A 12,371-nucleotide genomic window follows, 5' to 3' on the forward strand; every position below is an offset into this window, starting at 1 on the left:
TTTAAAGCTGTCCCTCCTTCCTCAGTGCTTGGTCTTCTGAGCATGTTCTTGCGGAAGAAAAACAGCGCTCCTCCTTCCTGAAGATGATGTAAGGGACAACATCTACTATTATGATGAGCAAGGCATAAACAGAAAAATAATGTTATTGGTTATTACTACTGTCGATAGCTGTGCTTCAGTTTTCAAAAGTTTGTGTTGCAGTCCATCTATACTGAAGTGTAACGCCAGCTTTTTCAATCTAAAACTGGGTCTTCAACATTTTCATAATGATCCATTTTCATCGGTAAACGTTACCAGAGTAGCGTAGAGGCAAAAGGCACAACTATTTAAATTGATCAAAAGCATTAATGGGCTGTGTCAACCCGCCTGCATATTAGCTATATGCCTGACTAAATTAAATGTACTATTTCTTCACAAATAAATCTGCTAATGAGCATAATGGCTATTCACTCAGAAATAAAGGTACAACTTTAATTATTACTGTCCTTGCTTAACTAATCTGTAAATAAAACAAGTCAGACAATAAAAAAGCGCACAAACCTGCAACCGTGACACCTGTTGCCATGACGAGAACTCCTGGATGAGTTTTGTTTTATCGATAATTTACTTATCACAATGTCGATAGTCAAGTCTAGAGGTTCGTTCTTCGTATTTGAAATACTCAGTTAGCTGGATTTGGTTATTAAAGATTTGACAAGATCCAGGATCGTTTCATTCTTTAAAACTCATCCGAAAAAAAAAAATTAGTAAAAAAAAAATTATATATTAATAAAACTTATGCAACCTGCACTCTGAAATAAAAGCTCAAAGACTGGTGGTTTAAAGAGAAAATGTATTGATATGAACTTTTTAGATACAAATGCGTACAATCGCTTTAGTACAAATTGTGTATAATAAGACATACACAATATGCAACTTTTTTTATGGAATAATACATTTATGCAGTCATGAACATGTTTTGACAGCTAATATGACGGTGATTTGATGCTTCACAAAAGTTGCAGACACCTTTAACAATATCTAAATGCTTTTGTGATGCAAAATTATTTTAAATATCCAGTTATTCTTTACACTAATTAAGAAACCAGCTACAATAATACTACTATGACTACTATAAAGGAAATCCACTCTAACTGTAAAACTAATAGATAATTAATACTCTTAACACATGAAAGTGTAAAGCCTGCAGCCCACAACAAAGGTGAAAAGTTATTGCGTATCATATTAAACAAACCGTTTACTACGAATTTCAAGTAAATTTTGCTCATGTGGATAATTGAATATTAATCAGATGATGTCATTATGCTGCTGTGCCATCAACCAATCGTTGCATTGCTGATCATGATTTCAAGGATCGATAGATCAATCCCTCACAACACACGCAGTGATCTCAGATCAGTTCACCCAGAAATTTTAATCTGATTTTTCGAACTTGTTTAAAGAACCCAATTAGCCAAAGATCCGTTACCAAGATTAAAAGATCCAGGATCTGTCAAATCATCTTAGATCATTTAAGTGGGGTACGAAGAACGGACCCCAGCTAACTGAGTAATCCACCATAGGGTCATTTTGAAAACGTAGCCCTATATACATTAATGGAGATCATGAATTATGTGTATTTTGTCTTTAAAACGAACGCTACGGAGCGGTACAGTATGACGCCGTTCCTTTTTGTGCTCACCAGCTGACTGATTACCTCCATATAGATGACTTTCCTGCTTTTACCAGTTTGTCCAGTTAGCTCGGCAGTCTTGAGATGCAGAAAGGAGTTGACCACTATGGTGGGGTTTGAATAGGGTGAGTAACAGTTTCAGAAAGCGAGTAAGAGAAAAACAAAAGCCAAAAAAATAAATAAACAAGTAAATAACAGGGTGAGAATGTGGTAAAATCAGTAAATGTGGTAAAAATCAGCCAAGTGCTTTTCTTTTTTTGAGTTGCTTTAGAAAGCTGTCGGTTGGGTTTAGGGAAGTGGGCGGATCAATTTGTGCTTTTGAAAACCCTATTGGTTGGGTTTAGGGAAGAAGGCGGGTAGGTCAGTCGATTGATCAGTCAGTCAGTCGGCAAGGGCCTCTGAATTTAAACAAAAGCAGCAGGCGGCGAATGGCACTTGTGAGAGAAATTTGAGATCTAAAAAGTATACACAATGGCCTCTGGTAAATTCACGAAAACAAAAACTTCAAAAAAACGTACCTCCTTGGCGCTCTCCAGAAATGTATTTAGCGATATGTTTTCAGAATGAGCCTGGGTTGAAGCAATCCACATACACTTCACAAACAGGATTAGATTGTAAACTATTATAAGTAAAGGTGATTGAAAAAGTCTGAACCAACTGCTGTTTTTCCCCTCAAGGGAGTTCAATTGAATTAGGGACAATAAAATCAATACTTTTTAACTGAGGGTTAAAAATGTTGTAAAAATGCAAATGATACATAATCTAGAAGATAAAACATGGCCAATTTCCTCATCAAGAGATTTATTTGTGAATTAATAATTATATTTAACTGGAGTCATGCACATATTATGTACAGTGGAAGTACAAGTAAAAAAAATTGATATATGAAAATTATAGCCCTCCTGTGAAATTATAACATTGTCGCTGGTTCGAGTCCAGGCTGGGTCAGTTAGCATGTTGCCCATTGTTCACGTTGGTTTTCTCTGGGTGCTCCGGTTTTCCTAACTGTCCAAAGACATGCAGTATAGATAAACTAAATTGGCCGTGGTGTATGTGTGTGAATGAATGTGTATGGATGTTTCCCAGTACTGAGTTGTAGCTGGAAGGGCTTCCCCTGTGTAAAACATATGCTGGATAAGTTGGCGGTTCATTCCGCTGTGGCGACCCCTAATGAATAAAGGGACTAAGACGAAGGAAAATTAATGAATGAATGTATTGGTTTAGTCGGAAGTTGTTGTAGATTTAATTTTTTATGTAGTGATTGTGCAAAAGTCAATTAGAGCAATTACTTGGTAGTATTTTTGCAGGTTTCTATTTCCCACTTTAATCACTGATTTTGGTTTTGATTGGCACTCTGAACTGCGGACTACAGTCAACCTGCTTGTTACTGAAGATGATAAATGTGGATCCTCTGCCTTGACATTTTGCTTTTCATTATTCATTTATCAACCTTTGCTTACTTGTAGATGTAAACAAGACGCTTGTCAATTTTATGTTGGTTTAAGGAAAACAAAAAGCTGGATGTCAGATGATAAGAAAAAGAAAATAAAAAAATTAAAAATTTTAATCTTTGTTGTTGTTAGATTTCCAACCTTTGTATGTCATTTACATAAACTTTTATAATTTATTACTCACTTATTCATGATTGATAACTGATTGTTGACATGTTGCTGTATTTTTTATGCAAGTACAAACAGTAGTAGTTGAATCAACATAGGATAAAGTGGAACCAACCCTTGTATATAGTGTTATGACTTATCATTACATTACTAAAATGACAAATATTGGACTCAACCTTTTCGTTAACTTAATTTCTTTCAATGGTTTTATATGTATTTTTATAAATTATTTGATCATAGTCTCAAACTTTAATATGCTTTAAATATAAAAGCATGCTATTTGTAAAAAAAAGTGAACATTGTCATATTTTATTTAAAACGGACTAAATTGTCCATATCCTTTTTTTAAACTTAAAAACAGAGGCTTATAATCTCAGAAAAGTGAGCCCTGTGATCAAAACAATAAAACTGTTAATAAAATGTTAATAATGCAGTCCTTGTTTGGTGATAATATATAACACAATATTTATTAGGCATTTATGGTATGGCCATCATTTTGAACATGGACATTACAGAATGTGGGGGGGAAATACCAATCAATCAAACAACCAATCAGTGCAATCAATCAGTGGCAGAATAGAGTATGCTACCAATCCAGTAAATATCTAACTGTAAAATTAGACTGAATCTAAATAATGTAGTTTTGGGATGAACTGCACATGTACCTACCATACTTACTGCACATGTGATTTTTCTTTTCTTTTTTTTTAATAAATTAGCAACAATTTCAATAAATCTTGTTTCAAATTGTCATTATTGGGTATTTTGTGTAGAATTTTGAGGAAATAAATTAATTTAATCTATTTTGGATTAAGGCTGTAACAATTTATTTTTGGAAAAAGTGAAGCACTTTGAATACTTTCCGGATGCACTGTATCTAATCTGTCGTTACACAGCCATCTGCTTTATGATCACGAATGTTTCTTGTGCAAATATGCTTATGTAGTGTAACAAGCCTTTGTTATATTTGGTTGCATATTTTGTGACCTGCAAACCTTACTTTATCGAATGAAAAAGTACCACACGATTAATTAAATGGTAAGATCAGATGTATTCAAACAAATGAGAAAAGTTGTAGCTGAAATGTTTATTGTTGATAACATTATAAAATGAAAGTATCAATTGAATTATAAAATAAACGTAACTGTTCAGGCTCAATCTATGCACCTAAAATATATTACAAGTAGGCAAATATGTTTATTACAATCTTTTGTGCATGCTAAATAATGAATGATGAGGGGTTTTTTTTAACAAGGAATTATTTGTCACCATTCTGAAATGTTCTCCTTGTTTTGGTTAGTTTTTTTCCTCTGCAAGAAAACCCACCAAGCAATTAACTCAGTTAATTTAAGATCAGTAGAGATTATGAGGTTGAAACAAATTAAGCTATTCTGTTTGCTTTAGGAGGTGAGGATTTTGAATGTTTTTGGAAAAAAGTTGTGAAACAGCACTTTAGAGTATTACTGCATATGCCTAAATTGTTTGTGAATTACACATACTATTTCTGAGTGAAAATATGATGAATAATAACTTCTAAATTAGCTACTGCTTTGCAAAAAAAGCAAAAATTGTAAGTAAAAAAAGGAAAAATTGTCATTTTTGTAATGGTGAATGCACAGAAGTTTTATAAACAGACTTGTTTGAAAATCCAAATGTTTTCTTTCTCATAAGTGTATCATAATGCGAAAAAAAGGACCAAAAAGTTTCAGTGTACTAGTAGTATATCTGAATTCTGTCTGAAATTTGTGTTCACTGTAAAAAGCTGTACGTTTCTTTACTTTTGAAAAAAAAAGGTGAGCAAACCTGTTGCCTTACATGCAACAAGTTGACTTTAAAAAAAAAAAAAAAAAAAGTGAGTAAATCTGTCATTTTAATCTCTACCACTGGATGTCAAAATAACTCAACAAGTAGCGAAATAAAGTAATACTTTTTGTTTGTTTGTTTGTTTGGTTGGTTGGTTCAACTTAAAATGCAGACAGCAATATACACACTTTTGTACACAATGCATTTAAGTAAAACCATGTGTTTATGGCTTGCTATATATTTCAGAAACTGTAATGTAATTTATATAGGCTAATCTTAAATTCAGTTTATGAAACATTTGTTGTATTGAAAGATTAAAGATAAACAAACATTTAGTGAAAATATGAGACTGATCAGTAATTCTTCAAATTAGTTGTATTTTCTTGCCTGGCGATTCATTCTGCTGTGGCGAACTCTGAAATAGAGACTTAGCTGAAGGAAAATAATGGATGAATTATTTACCTGCCTAAAGTCTGAATTTAATTTCTTTTAATACTGTAGTACAAAAAAAAAAGATGATAATGGTTAAATTCTCGTGTTTTTTCCCTCTCTTTATGGCTCATATCTCACAAAAAAGATTTAAAAGTAAAAAGTCAAATATCTGCACACTCTTAATACTTGTTGTAATAATAATAATATTAATAATAATAATAATAATAATAATGCATTTTATTTAAAGGCACCTTTCATGACACTTAGCTAGAACAATCAGTTCAAATAAAAACAAAATGTAGGCTTGTAGGCTTTCTCTTTTTATAAGGGAAGTTGCAGAACTGTCTAACACTTTTTTTTTTTTTTTTGGTTATAAAGGCTTCTTGAACAGGAGGTCTCTTCTAATATTTAAACACTTAATTTGACTGCATAAATCAAATTTAAAAATTCCTATATTTGTGCCAGAGCATTTTTTGTGTGTTTTGATTCCTTTTTTCTACCACCTGTTCAACCATCAGCAGTTCCTCATTCCATTATAATAAAGAAATTACTTTGTTGTTGGTAATTTTCTATATATAGTTTTCTAGATATTTTGTGATATTTTGCAGGTACTGGAGTATGAAAGACAAAATAGTGTATAGTGTTTAGATTTTGTAGTATGTAATTTAATGCATCTGGTAATTCAGTTATATAATTTCAAGTGGAATGTTGAATATGCCTAACTCAGTAAAACATTTGTATGTTTTACACATATGAAACTTTCCCAGATGTCTGTCTGAAAAATGTATGCCCAGAAACTTGCCTTGATTTTATCTAAAGCAAGCTCTTTGCAAATATGTATTAGAAAGAATCTATTATGATCTTTCAAAAGGGCTGCAGCCTTGCATGTTGCTTATATTGATGGTGTGAAAATGCCACAGCCCACAGGCAACCCACAATAAAAATTATAAATACATCCAGTGAAAGGATGGACAGCTCACGCAGTAGCAGTGGAGTCTGAACAACAAGTAGGGAAGTGATATCTCAAAGACCTTTCAAGAAATTTTGTTTCAAACGAACACAATGATGATTGGGCAATTGGGAGCAGTTTTTATGTTTTGTAAGGTAGGAGACTTTTTGCAGACATTGTTTAGTATGTAAGTAACTGTGAAAAAATATATTTTGTAAATATGTTGAAATAAAAAAAATTTAACTTATATGTCAAATTTAAATTATTTTTCAATTATTTCCCAAATGATGCTTAAAAAAACAAGTACAATGTTTACAATATTTCCAATTATAATTTTCCTCTGGAAAAAGTATTTTTTAGTGTATTGTTATTTTCTTTGCTTGGTCAGATTAAAAGTAATAAAGTACTGTACGACGGGATGGTGATTTATATATATATAAGTCTATATAAGTCAGAATTATTAGCCCCCCTGAATTATTAGTCCCCCTGAATTATTTTTTTTTACCCAATTTCTGTTTAACGAAGAGACTTTTTTAACAGATTTCTAAACATAATAGTTTTAATTACTCATTTGTCACCGACTCGATCCCAGTCATTCCCCTCGCTGGCCAGCAGAGGTCATCATCACCGGACTATTGACATTACGTCATCCACTTACACTGATTGCCTACACACCTGAACCACATCCAGTAATCACTCTCCACACACTTATAAGCAGCGCACACACACATACACACGCTGCTTCATAGCGAAGTCTTGTTCTGCTTGTACTTCAGCCTGTATCCCGACTTTGAACTCTAGCCTGCTTACCGACTCTGATACTAGACGCCTACCTCTGACCCATGCCTGCATACTCATCCTGATTACCTGCCTCCACCCCAACGACGATATACTACTGCGTTTGATGTGAGTTTGCGCACGCACAACATCTGTGTGCTATTTATTAATAAACGGTGTTTAATAAAAATACTGCAAATGGATCCCTCTGTGTCAGCCATTTCGTTACACATTTCTAATAACTGATTTATTTTATCTTTGCCATGATGACAGTAAATAATATTTGACTAGATATTTTTCAAGACCCTTCTATACAGCTTAAAGTGACATTCAAAAGCTTAACTTTGTATTTAGGTTAACTAGTCAGGTTAGGGTAGTTAGGCAAGTTATTGTATGATGATGGTTTTCTGTAGACTCAAAAAAAAAAAAAATACTTAAACGGGCTAATCATTTTACATTATTCAAATTAAAAACTACTTTTATTTTAGCCGAAATAAAACAAAAGACTTTCTCCTGAAGAAAAAATAACAAACATACTGTGGATTTCCTTGTCAAAGGTGGGCATATAAAGACACGCGAACATATAAAATGTGCTGTGTTTCGTGGATCAGCTCTACATCACTCCATTACAAGCGTGTGCTTTTGGCCTGTGTAAACAGTCCAGCCAGAGCAGCTGTTACCAGCATTAGCAGCCTGAATCAAACAGAAATGATGAGCATACAGATCATGCCTGCTTTCTAAAATAAAATCTGACATGTGTCTTTCTCGTATATTCAGAATAAGCATGTGAAAGTTAAACGTTCACATATCTTTTGTAAATTTGTTATTTAAGATGTAGAATGCAGGGTAAGCAGCTGTATAGAGACTAAAGAGACAGAGAGACACTGCACGGGCTGCTGAAAATTGCAGCTGTTTACAGCGGTTTGACTGATAAATATGAATTTGTAGAAACGGTGCGAAAATCCTTGTTTGCGTCCTCTTTTCAACATACCATTAACACTAAACTGTGCATGTAACCGATAAATTAACAAATAAAAACACTTTCAGGCTGTGACTCACAATCCACAGCTTTAATCAGTTGGAGTTTTTAGCTGAATCCAGCACTGAACTGATGAGATTCTGGAAGCTCTACTTTTTCAAATACTAGCGCTAATTTTTTTTTTTTTTTTTTTTTTTTTTTTTTTAATAATTATTTGGTACATAACTAAAATTAAATTGTGAGCACTTCTCTCTTTGTGCTATGTTCTTTGGAATACAAAAAGTGAAGAAGTTCTTTGGAAATAGCAGCGTTTGGACCGCATTTTAGCTTTATTTGCTAAAACATTACAGCGCCTCTGGGCCACCTCTTCACTGCGTATAGTGTGCATGCGAGGTGAATAAACGTAACCGGAAGCCTTTGTGATCTCACTAGCCCGGATGTATTTTCTTGTGGTCTCCAAATTGGCTTGCTGTAGGCTTTGCTAAGCTAACTCTGTATAAGTCAGTGTCTCCCTTTGCATTGAAATTTGAGCATCTTACATTGAGAGATGTTGTTTATGTCCACACAGCTACATTACACATCAACTTAAGATTAAAATGACTATATCGTAGTGGACCACCCCTTTAAGAGTCTGCTAAACAGAAACAAAAAATATGGATTTTTTATGTTCTTACATAAGTTATAGATTTCACCCAAAACTGACCATTCCCAATCACCTACAGGTGGTGCCAAACCTAAAATGAGTTTTTTTCCTCAGCTGTTCTCAAAAGAAGATTTCATAGAGATATAGGGCTCGATTTTGACATTCCATGCGCAAAGGGGAAAGCACAGGGCGCAAACGCCTTCAGGGCGTGTCAGAATCCACTTTGGCTAAGGCCCCGTTTACACTAGTGCGTTTTAGTTTTAAAACAGCGTTTTAGAATGAAAACGATCCGCGTCCACACTTGCGTTTTACCCAGCGTTTCTGAACAGCTCACCGTCCACACCAAAACGCTGAAAACGCAAATCACGTGACCACACACACACTATCTGGCAAGCGCTGGAGCCCATCTACCCAGATGAGAGCTGTGCTAGTCGGACTTCTCATCAAGCATCTCCCGCTGGATCTAATCTCACTATATTTATTAAATGGGATATTTCATTCATCTTGGTGTCTTTATCTAACTACATATTCCCTGACTTTGGTCATTGAAATCTATTACTTTTTCTCAGGTTACGTGTTTTGGCTAAGCGCAAAGATAAGTTAATGATTAATGTAACCACGTAGCCTATTCTGTATATTGACTGATCGCTTGCCTTTATTTCCTATAATGTATAAACTTATTGTATGTTATACTTTTATAATGGTCATTATCGATTATTAAAACTGATATTCAGCAGAAGAGAGGGTGTGTTTCGTATTTTCACTGAAATTGAAAGGAGGCAGTTGTTATCGGCTCCGTTTTGTTATAAATATTCACACAGTGAAGATGACGCTCATATGCAGCACGGCGCCTCAACATTTCTGCTGTCTAAGTTGCTAATATTAAAATGAAAATAGGCAGTTCCTTAAATCATGTTTACATTTTATCGTTGAGAAAGTGAAACAACGTAGCCAGGGTGATGTGAATGAAGTTGTGAAGTACACTGTTCCCTTTGAAGATTTACGCGTGTCCTCGGTATAGTCTGTTTTCCATATCAAACTGAGAAGAAGAGACTGCAGCCTTGATCAAACTTGCGAAGTCTGAACTTACAAAAAGAGGATGCAGGACTGAACTGTGTGTGTTAGGCTACTTAATATTCAGGAAAAGCCCCAATCAGAGAGGCGAATGTCTGCAGCCCCGCCTCCGTTTTCAGATGTCTCCATTTTTGCTCATCCACACTGAGACGGAGCAGCAGCGTTTCAGAATGAAAACGGCCTTTCCAGCGTTTTCGAAACGCTCCGTTTTCGGCGCACGAGAACTCCGGCGTAGTGTGGATGGATGGCGTAACCGTAGCAAAACTTATGCGTTTTCAAACTAAAACGCATTAGTGTAAACGGCGCCTAATTTAAGGATGGGAAAATTCGCTTTGCGCCATGGCGCAAGGTGTAAAAGGGTTGAGTTATTTTCTTAATGAGTTATAGGTGTGTTTTGAGAATAAACAAATCAGAGTCTCATCTCCCATTCCCTTTAAGAGCCAGTTACGTCGCGCCATAAGCGCATTTGCTATTTACAGGACGTAAAGTAAGTGGAAGTGGAAAAACTGAGCATTTCACCAGCAAGAAAAGTTAAACAGAGCATCTGCAGTGCGAGAATGAGAGAAGGTTATTTCATAATCTGCTTTCGCTCTCGTGGATAGGGAAACCTTGTACGCACATATCAATTAGCCTATAAATAATTTATTTCATTTAAGCGCAAAGATTTGTTTCAAAACTATTTCTAAATTCAGTTCTAATGTCCAGCAAATGAACAAATATGAACAGATAATAACAAAGTGTGATCAAAATATTGAGTTACATCCAAATACATATGCTGTGCCCCATATGGTCTAAGACCTGACAGGTGGACAAATCTAAGCTTGTTTTTGATTAAACAAATATAAATATGGATATGATAAATAATACTGCTAATAATAATAATAACATTATACAAAAGCAAATTGAATGAACTGAAAAGGCCTCCCGAGATGAAGGATCCAAGGCAGTGGTTTTTAAATTTATGTAGGCTAGAAAATAATGTTTTGTAATATTTTAATCCTTTATATATATATATATATATATATATATATATATATATATATATATATATATATATATATATATATATATATATATCCTTATGTCCTATAGATATATCATTAATATTCAGTGATGTGTAAAGTAACTATTTACAAATACTCAAGTTACTGTAATTGAGTAGTTTTTCTCAGAAATTGTAATTTACTAAGTAGTTTTAACAATGTGTTCTTCTACTTTTCTTTGAGTATATTTTCAGTGCAGTATTTGTACTTTTACTCTCACTACTTTCCTTCAACCTACAGTTACTACTTTATTTTTTCTTGTTTTTGGGAATTAGAAAAATCCGTTCTGTAATTCCTGTCCAGTCAAATCAAACATAGAAGGTAAATTGCATCATAATGAACTACTTCAAGACATGTGCACTTTACATTGCAGCAAACAGTTTGGAAGCATTAAGTGTCCAAGATGTTCAAAACCTTTACACGCATTGACCCTGAGACTGTTTAGATCAGGGATGCCCAAGGCTTTTTCTTAATTTCAAGAACGCAGAGAACGGATTAGCGTTCTTGTGGAGACCAGTCTTGCCAGGTGTCCTCGGAAGAACGAACTCAAGAGACTACGAGGGCAAACAACGCGTCCTTTGAGAAATGAGATGCTGCGTTCTTCCTGATGGTCACGTGACCTTCAGGCGTTTTAAATGGTAAATTATTTAAACATTACAGCATTTATGCAACGATTTGTTGTCCCCCCCCCCCCCCTTTTTAGAAATATATACTTTGCATAAAAACATTATAAATATACTCTGCACAATATAAATAAAACTGATTTTAATACAAATTTCAGCAAACTTATTGTTTATTCCTTTAAGATGTTTATAGTAATGTTTACTTTCACTGTTTCATTTAGGGAAACTCCTGAGGTAAATAAGTTATATCTCTGAACTTTATTAATATATCTAGACTTCCAGAACAAGTTCGGTGCCCAAGTCTGCATTGGTGTCTCCTCGATATCAATATCACTTCCGGGAAGTTTCACGCATCCTCTGTTCTTGCTGTCTTGAGTATTGGAACTGAACTTTGGCAGCTGATGATGACGTTACACAAGAACACGAGGATGCAAGACCGCTAAAGAACAAGTGGTGCTCGCTGCAGAGCCATTTGGGGCGAGCTGAGCTCTAGTGAGGGGGAGCTTGAGCTTGAGCTCCACCTTTTTTGCACTTATTCTACGAGTGATGTCACTGGGGGTAGGGTTAGGGGTGGGGTTGGTGTACGCATTAAAACAGCTTACAGGAGGAAGAGCGAGAGCTCATGCTCTCCCTCGCTGGAGCTCAGCTCTGCTCAAATGGCTCTGCAGCAAGCACCCTCTCCTAAAGAATGCATATGGAGAAACAGCCACAGTCCAGGAGGGCCGATGTCCTGCAGATTTTAGCTCCAACTTGCCTT

The 12,371-nt window shown here is 34.9% G+C and overlaps 1 protein-coding gene and 1 long non-coding RNA gene across 2 annotated transcripts in view; both read left to right on the top strand.

Annotated features, from left to right (window-relative positions):
• Positions 1-3,239, top strand: part of cdh30 (cadherin 30) — a 40,746-nt gene extending 37,507 nt beyond the window's left edge. Inside the window, exon 14 of the mRNA XM_087262112.1 lies at positions 26-3,239. Coding sequence (XP_087118238.1) covers positions 26-81 — 56 coding nt within the window. The 3' untranslated portion in view covers positions 82-3,239. The remainder of the gene's footprint in view (positions 1-25) is intronic.
• The window catches only part of LOC147843254 (uncharacterized), a 164,704-nt gene extending 152,931 nt beyond the window's left edge, over positions 1-11,773 (top strand). Inside the window, exon 3 of the long non-coding RNA XR_015496441.1 lies at positions 11,518-11,773. This is a non-coding gene — a long non-coding RNA (uncharacterized LOC147843254). The remainder of the gene's footprint in view (positions 1-11,517) is intronic.
• The last annotated feature ends 598 nt before the right edge of the window (positions 11,774-12,371 follow it).

The sequence above is a fragment of the Danio rerio genome, chromosome 7 (assembly GCF_052040795.2).
Source record: "Danio rerio strain M-AB ecotype USA chromosome 7, GRCz13ab, whole genome shotgun sequence".
Taxonomy (NCBI): domain Eukaryota; kingdom Metazoa; phylum Chordata; class Actinopteri; order Cypriniformes; family Danionidae; genus Danio; species Danio rerio.